This window comes from Calonectris borealis, chromosome 1 (genome assembly GCF_964195595.1).
Source record: "Calonectris borealis chromosome 1, bCalBor7.hap1.2, whole genome shotgun sequence".
Taxonomy (NCBI): Eukaryota; Metazoa; Chordata; class Aves; order Procellariiformes; family Procellariidae; genus Calonectris; species Calonectris borealis.
In genome coordinates, this window is record NC_134312.1 from 118759089 (window position 1) to 118767022 (window position 7934).

Genomic DNA, 7934 nt, shown 5'->3' on the forward strand with positions numbered 1-7934 from the left:
GAATGGATTTTCCTCATGCTTAAAGCATAAAATAAAATTAACAACTTTTTCCCCCAAGAAGCCTTCCTCAAAGGAAAAAAGAGGGAGCTTGGTATATCTTGCCTTTCTTCTCTGTGGAGCATTTTAAGCCCATTCAGATGTTTGAGTTTACAGAAAACTGTCTTCCAAACTGGCAGGTTTCTCAGTGAAGGGGGACACCTCATCTAGATCGGAGAAAGAGGGGTAACATGACTTCAGCTGAGCTTCTCTGATTTATGCTTGGTCAGGATTGAGCCTCACTAGGTTCAGGCATGTCTTCTGATGTCATGGGCAGAAGAACAGGAAAGGATACGAATTAACCTGGGAATCAACATGACCAGCTGCCCATTTAGTGGCGAGAACAGGAAACGTTCAGAACACGTGGGCTAAGCTATATTAATTTATTAAGAAAACAAGTAAAAAAAAGAACATATCTTTCTTTTACGCTGCACAGCAAAGCAAGGCATGCAAGGAAGAGATAATATTTTTTAGTAGATCAGCTAGGGAGAAAAATAAGGATAAGCTTTCAGCTCTTCTTTAAGCTGCTCCTGGACCTCATGAAACACCTTACCCTGGCCTATCTTTCTTACGTACACAAACCATCTTGTGGGATATATGGCAGACTAAATAGTAAATTAGCAGTAGATATTTACAGGTGGACACAGAATTTCCATTAACCTTAATACACTGATGTGAAAAACCTTAATTACCAGCTAATTGTAGGAATGGTCTGATAACTTTTGTCTTAGATCAGCAGAACTTCTAATTACTGAATTTAGTTCATTTCCTCATCTCATTAGTTAACTCTGACACATTTCTTGAAGAAATGAGTTAAGTTTTGCTATGGTTTATCAGTTACCTCACTCCAGTATTTGCGCTAGGCATTGTGGAAAAACCAGAACAAAAATACCAACTAGTTCATGACCCAGAAAGCTTCTGTCTGCCCAGCAGCTCTGTCTGTTTTTCTGACAGTGAAGAGCACAGTGCACCTCAGGCGCTGGTTTTTGGGGCAGCTGTGCCCTTCTGCTAACTGACTGACTCCCTGCTGCCGAAAGGGGAAATCCTTGCTCACTTACTCCAGTCCTCACTCCTCCTTCCCCACTGCTCCTGCCATCCCAGGCATCCTTTTTGTAGCTCTCCTCACACCTTTCCACTAGCTAGGTTAGCTAACTTCAGTGCCAGAAAATGATCCCATTCTTTGATGTAGTTGTTTTCTCCCTTTTCAAGGAGTTAAAGTGGTCCACAGAGAGGACCAAAGTGCAAAGTGGTGGCTGGGAGCTGGGGCAGCATGGGTGGGGTGGGAAATGGGATCTCACCACTTCAGTAGCAGTGAATTGCTCTGTCAACTCATGGATCGTGATGGAAGCTCAGCATAAGCCATGGTTGAAACCTGTGGTTCAGGTCTGCAGGGACATAGGCACTCTTGCTGTATCCTACATGTAATCTACCAAATTTAGATCCAGCTGATGACTTCCAGTCTGAGCAGCATTAAAACTCACTGATGGAGTGTTCCTCCAGCACCACAGTGTTTTGACTTCTGCTGTGCAGAACGGCAGGCTTGAACATAATAGTTTCTTTGGGGCCTAAAATCTATGTATTCTTGTGCTTCAAGCCAAAAGATAGATCATTTTTTCTACCCACCTGTCTTGCACCTGAAGAGGGCCTTGTTCTACCTCTGTGCCCTCCTCCAACCTAGCCTTCATGTTATTAGACCAGTCTCTTCTCACATCCTGTTGGTCAGGTTCCTTTCCTGCAGGTGAATTTGGTGGGATACTGTTTTGCAAGGGAGCTCATTAGTTTAATACCACAGGCTCAGTAATTACAGAATGGCACATTTTCTTGCTTTGGTCTATTAGCCACTTTCTAGCAGCAGTATCAGAGGTAACTAAAATGTTTTCTTCTCTTAATATCTTTTGATTTGTATTTGGTTGTTTGTGATGCCCTGAGTCAGAGTTACACATTTGGCATATTCTGTGAGATAATATCAAAGCCTGCCATATTTTAGATGGCAAAATCCAAGGTGACTAGAAAATAGATAGTCCACCAGTCCTGAGGGAAGATGCCAAGGTGGAAAGCAGCATTCTTGACCTTGTCCCATCCTGGTTAGATGCATCTTTGAAAGAGCTCCTTGCAGCCTCAGAAGCTGCCAGCCTCTCTGAGTCCAGCCTCCATCCCTATCTCAGATGCCTCCACCTCTACCTGATCCTGCAGCAGAGTCCCCACTCTCTCCCTGATGTTGCAGAGCTAACCACAATATCCTCTTGCTGCCAAACCCTGTCCTCCACCTACGCCTCCCTGCCAAGTCTCCCACCCCTGCTCCTCCAAGAACGTCACACTAAAGTTGATTAAAACATGGTGTAACCACAATTACACGCCCTAACAATGCCTGCACTGCTAAAAGGAATTTCTGCCCACCCTGGATCCCCTCCACCGCCTCATCCTTCGGTGCTGCTCATCAGAGTCCCCTGCAGTGCCTCCACCGGGAGGGCAGGTTGGCATTTCAGCTTTAGTGAGCTGTAGACAAAAAGCAGGCTGTACTTATCTAAAAAAATACGTAACAAAAAAATCTGCCTCCACGGAACTCTGCAAAAACCAGTGGATGCACGCGGGCAGAATCAGGCACATGGCAGTCCTACTCCATTGCCCTGCCCTCTTCTCTGCTGCTGAGTTACAGCTGCCCAAAGAGCACTTTCCCATAAACAGCACCTTGGTGGTCCAGGAAACTCAACCCCTTTCCTTGACACTCTGTCACTTATCGATGCCACTGATGACCAAGGGATTACTCAGCAAAGGAGGAGCGGTGGGGATTCGCTCCTTGGCTAAGGTCTCAGAGCAATGCCTCGTTGCACGGGGTGCGCACGACTGCCAGGGCAGGCTCCATGCAAGCGGAGAGCGAGATCTGTCCACCCGTCTGCGTGGCAGCAGGGGAGCAGGGGAGGAGCTCGGGTTATCATCGTACGTCGGCCTGGGGTAGCTGCAGGCAGACCTCTAACGCTGCTGGAATGGATATGACTTTTTGTTTCAAATGGCAGCTTTAAAAAAAAAAAAAAGAAGCAGAAATTTATGTCAGTTTTAGCATGGAACGAGATCCACTGGTTCACAGCCCCCTGTGAAAGAAACCATTTCACTCTCTTTATTGACATTAGAGCACTTCCAGGTATTTTTGCCAGGACTTTATAAACTGTTCTTACTACTGTCACGTATCCTACTTGGCTGGGAATTTGTGCAGTAAGAATAGCACTACACATAAATATTCCCACCGCACAAACATCTTGGCAAGTAAATTAATTTATCAGTATATAGCAAGCATACTACCTAATGAGACACAAGCCCATTTCTTGCACTTGGACTTGTGTTCCAGTATTCATGGCTGTCCAAAGCCCTTGTTAGAAGTTGATATTGTAATCACTTGGCTAGATCTATTCTAATGTAAATCCATAGAAAACCCTACATAACTGACGACCTTCATTAGGCTACCTTTCGTCCTAAAAAGGCATCCCAGAAAATCCGTAATGGACTATGAACAATTTGACTTCATCTTCCCTAAGAAGCCATTGTCAAACCAGTTTCTGTCCATTCCTTGCATCTCAGACTCTGTTATTAAGATGTTTGCAGCACCAATGAAGTTTCTATGCAATTTTTTGTTCACATCATATGTAATAGCTACAGTTAATAAACCACAAGCTGTTACCAATTAATTACCAAAGCCTGGTCCCAGATCCTTTTTGTTATTGTTGCTTTCAGCGAATTGCTTTGAAATGCCATTTTGTTTTTTAAAAACAATGATGATGATAACGTGCATCAGTACTGAAAAACACTCCGTCACAATTCAAATGGACATGAAAAAATGTTCAGGTGATCAGCCACGGAACGGAAGGTTCGCAGTGAAACCAGGGGAAACATCGAAAGGGTCCCAGCTCTGGAGGTGCTACCAGGTGATAACGTAATAGAGACAGGCTTTTTGCCAAATGAAGTATACCAAGTATAGTTGCCTCACAGTTCTTGGAGTATTTTTTTTAATCCTATTAAATGTCAGTGTGTTGGTCCATATGTTGCTCCGGAGAGACCTATAGCTTTCTGGGGTTAACAGGAATCTAGTACTTTTATTTTTTGTGATGGTTTTGTACCATAGCATATCTTGCACTGGACTTCACTGTAACATGAAATGGAGAGGGCTGGCATTCTTCGTTCATTAGTTTGTTTTTTAATTGTTTGAACACACTGTGGAATGATTGCATTTTGCAAGGATTTTAGAAGTAAATGTCTTGATTCTATATTCCTCCTGACAGGCAATGGTTACGGTCCGTGAGTGTAACCTCTGCTGGCACGGAGGCTGCCTTGTGCACTGGAGCCTGGCAGAATGGAAGTTCCCCAAATGCCACATGGAGTAGATGGAAATATTCTTACTAACCCTAATGTACCTCCGTCAGGACCACAGGCAAAAAACACCAGGACTGAGCCTGAGAAATGAGTACTTTTCATCACACGGTATTTGGGGATAGAATTATAGAAATTGTTTTTCTGATCTATATAATGCATAGATTGTACAGAATGCTAAAGCTGCTAAAGAGCTAAATGCCCATTCTGTGACAAACTCTGATACATAATTTTTTCTTTTTATTTTTTTTAATAAAAATTTAACATCAAATGTCTAGGTTTCTTCTCTTACTGACATTTCTAAAAACCCAATTCTGATCCACTGAAATGGTTTGGTTCCATTATGATGCATCATTTTGTTTCCAAAATGTGCTAAAGTTTTATTTTTAAAAGGTCAAAACATTATACTGTAATTTAAAGTATTGTCTATAACATACTGTCAAATACATCTGTCATAATGCTATTGAAATTCATATTTCAAGGGACTATAAAAAAAAACAAATAAAAAGTTAAGTCAAAGCAAAACTAATACCTTTGTCATAATGAAACATTCATGCGTTATGGAAATGAGAAACTTAGCAGGCAATCACTGCTAAAAATCACTGTCTCTCACCATGAAGTTCTCCGTTTTAGGCAAAACGGCGTCTTTTGTTGGAACACTGTTCAAATAACAAGTTGTGGCCAGTTCCACTTTAGTGCTCGTCGCAGGACAGAAACTACAAACCGAACCATCACTTTTAGGAAAACTGCCCTTGAGCTGCCTGCCTGCAAAACTCTGACTGAAAGTAGGCAGGTATGTGCCGTCGCTGGAATGTCGCAGCCTCCTTTGTATTTATTTTCCAGGTGTTGCAGCAAGCAGTTTTGTGTTCGCATTCTTTCATTCTCCAGAAAGAAAGGAAAGGAAGAAAGGAACAATGGTAAACTTTGTATCGTAACCCTTATAAATTAAAAGTCATCTTAGCTTTGTTTTATGCCATGCACAGAAATTATAAAGCAGCTGTGTCCCGCAGGCAAATCTTAGGGAACTCACACATAGTCATTTAATCTGTAGCCGCTATGGGAAGCAGATGTCAGGGAAGAAGCATGGTTTCCCTTGTAGACAGTTGGTGGTCTATAGGAGGGAGCAGTCCTTCTTACGCTGGGCTGCGTCTGGCAAGGTGTCTCGTTCCTGCGACACTGGCTCGACGTGCACAGCAGCGCGCCGCCGAGGATCGTCAAAGATGCGGAGACGAAGCCAAGGTAAAGAGCTTGACCTATCTCGTACTTCATCCCGCTGGGAAGCACGGGGTTGTAGAAATCTGTAACTACATCGTTAGTGGTCCAAGAAACAGGTACCAGGCAAACGAGACCGGCCAGGATGAAAACGATCCCCCCGGAGACCGCAAGGGAGGCTTTGGCAGAAGTCCCCTTGGCACACTGCGTGCACTTCATACCGATGACAGCAATCACGCATGCCAGTGCGGAAAGGACGCAGGAAATTACCATCATGGCACGGGCGGCTTGCAGGTCACGGGGCAGCGCCAGCTGGGAGCGGTGGACTTGGCACTGGTAGATGCCGGTGCTGTGCCAGACGCACTCCATCCAAAGCCCTTTCATATAGGCTACAGCTGTTATAATATTGGTGCCTACATGTGCCGTTCGCCACCAGTGTGGCAGAATAGTAGCAATTAATGTCCCAATTAGGCCGAGCAGGCTTAGAGAGAAGCCAAGTAACTGAACAGCCGAGCTTGCCATGTTAATGTTTGTCCTGCCTAGTTCTCTTAATAAAGCACCTCCGCTTGAATTCCTTCGGAAAACACGGGCTTTTCTTGGAAGATATGCAGCTGTTTTACTTTGACACCTTCTGCTCTCCTAATAAAAGGTAATTGAGGAAAAAAGGAGTTAATTATTACCCAAATGCATTGCCTCTCCAGCCAGTAAGGTGCATTCCAAGTAAAGTTAGTGCAATAATTAGCATAGTTATCGCTGTTAATTGTACTTTTGTGGAAGTAATGGGAAAGTAAGCTTCCCTCTTCACTTATATAAACAGTCTTCTGTTGCCCGCTGGGAAGAAAACTCAAGACAATTTATGAAATGGAAAAAAATATTTTAAATGCAAATATTCCTCTTCCCAGCAGACTATTCAGAAAAACAAACATGATTTCCTTTCTAAAGCAGAGAATTAGCTAGTGTTAACACTTGGAATGAATGAGATTTATAAAGTAGGGAACTGCAGGTTGCTTTACACGATGAAAACACTCCCAGAAGGTCATAGCAGGACTAGGAAAACAATAAGGGTGTATTTGCTCAAAGTAGGGAGCAAAGAGAGTGATTTAAAACCTGTGGAAGAGGATAACAAGTATTGGATTAAAGTCGCTTTCCTGACTTGCCAGTATTTCTTGAGGTTGAGTTTTAATAAAGCAACTCAAAGGGGAATAATTTTCATTAGCCTCTGTGGAGTTTCAGCTTATGATTCTAGGTTGTGGGCGAAATGACAGCATGTGAAACCAGATGTACATCATGGAGCTTCTGAGGAGCAACACCTTCACAGTTTGGTCGCGTATAAATTCTAGCTGGAAAACAAGGAATAGTAACTCTTCCTTCTGTATAAATCGCAGAGTAAGTGGTCTTTTCCAATGGCTGCCTTGCAGGGTCTGTTATACATCATGCATCTTGTGTGTGGGCAGAAACCTGATATTTTAATATATAAAATAACTATTGCATCAAAATCCAACTTGGAATTCAGAAACAGAAACAAATTTAGGCTCCAGTTCTGCAAAGACCCATGCACGTGCTGAACGCATGTTTGTAGAAGAAAGCATAAGTGTTTGCAGGACTGGGCCTTAGCAGGCAAAGGAAGGAAAACCATCTGGCCAAACTAATGAAGACCATTAGAACAACAAAATAACGCAGAGGGAGAAAAGTGAAAGCTGGTTTACATTCCCCTTATCTCACTAATGAGGCAGGAGTGCTTGAGGTGTGCATCAGTGCTGATATTCGTCTCCAGACCACGTCGCGGCATGCACCGATCTCTGCATAACAGCAAGATAGGGCGTCTCTGCCCAAAACAACCAGAATCTGCCTTGGACGTTGTGCCAAAAGAAAGGAAAAAATTGAAAAGCAAAGGGATTATATGGGCTAGGCAGTGCAACAACGCAGGCTCAGAGTCTTGTACTTACACATGTTCCTTTTCTTTTGTTTGGAGCGTCTGTTGTGCACAGACATAGGATGGGGAGGAATGCGATGTTGGACCGGATCTGCGGAGAAGTTACCAGCCCTCTGACTGGAAGGGAAGAGAAAAACCAAAGACCAGCTTTGCTTTAGTGAGGCTAGTTGTAGGAAGGCATTTTCGTAATGTTAGGGCTTTCTGGCCTTTCAGATACTCTGTACGTAACGCTTAAATGAAAATAACTGGGGTTATGTGGTTGTTGAAGTAATTTGCCTAATTTGCAAATTGTAAGACAAATGCAGAGGGTTTTATATCAGAAATCGTTGTTCCAGGTAGGTGCCATGGGATCTCTCTCCATTCTGCCAGGGAAGATCAAGCTGCAGGTTTCTCT

At 43.3% G+C, this 7934-nt stretch overlaps 1 protein-coding gene across 1 annotated transcript; it reads right to left on the reverse strand.

Annotated features, from left to right (window-relative positions):
* Positions 1 to 5421: 5421 nt before the first annotated feature.
* CLDN14 (claudin 14) lies at positions 5422 to 6129 on the reverse strand. Its single transcript, XM_075174798.1, has one exon. The coding sequence runs from the start codon at positions 6127 to 6129 to the stop codon at positions 5422 to 5424; it is 708 nt and encodes a 235-aa protein (XP_075030899.1).
* Positions 6130 to 7934: the final 1805 nt, after the last annotated feature.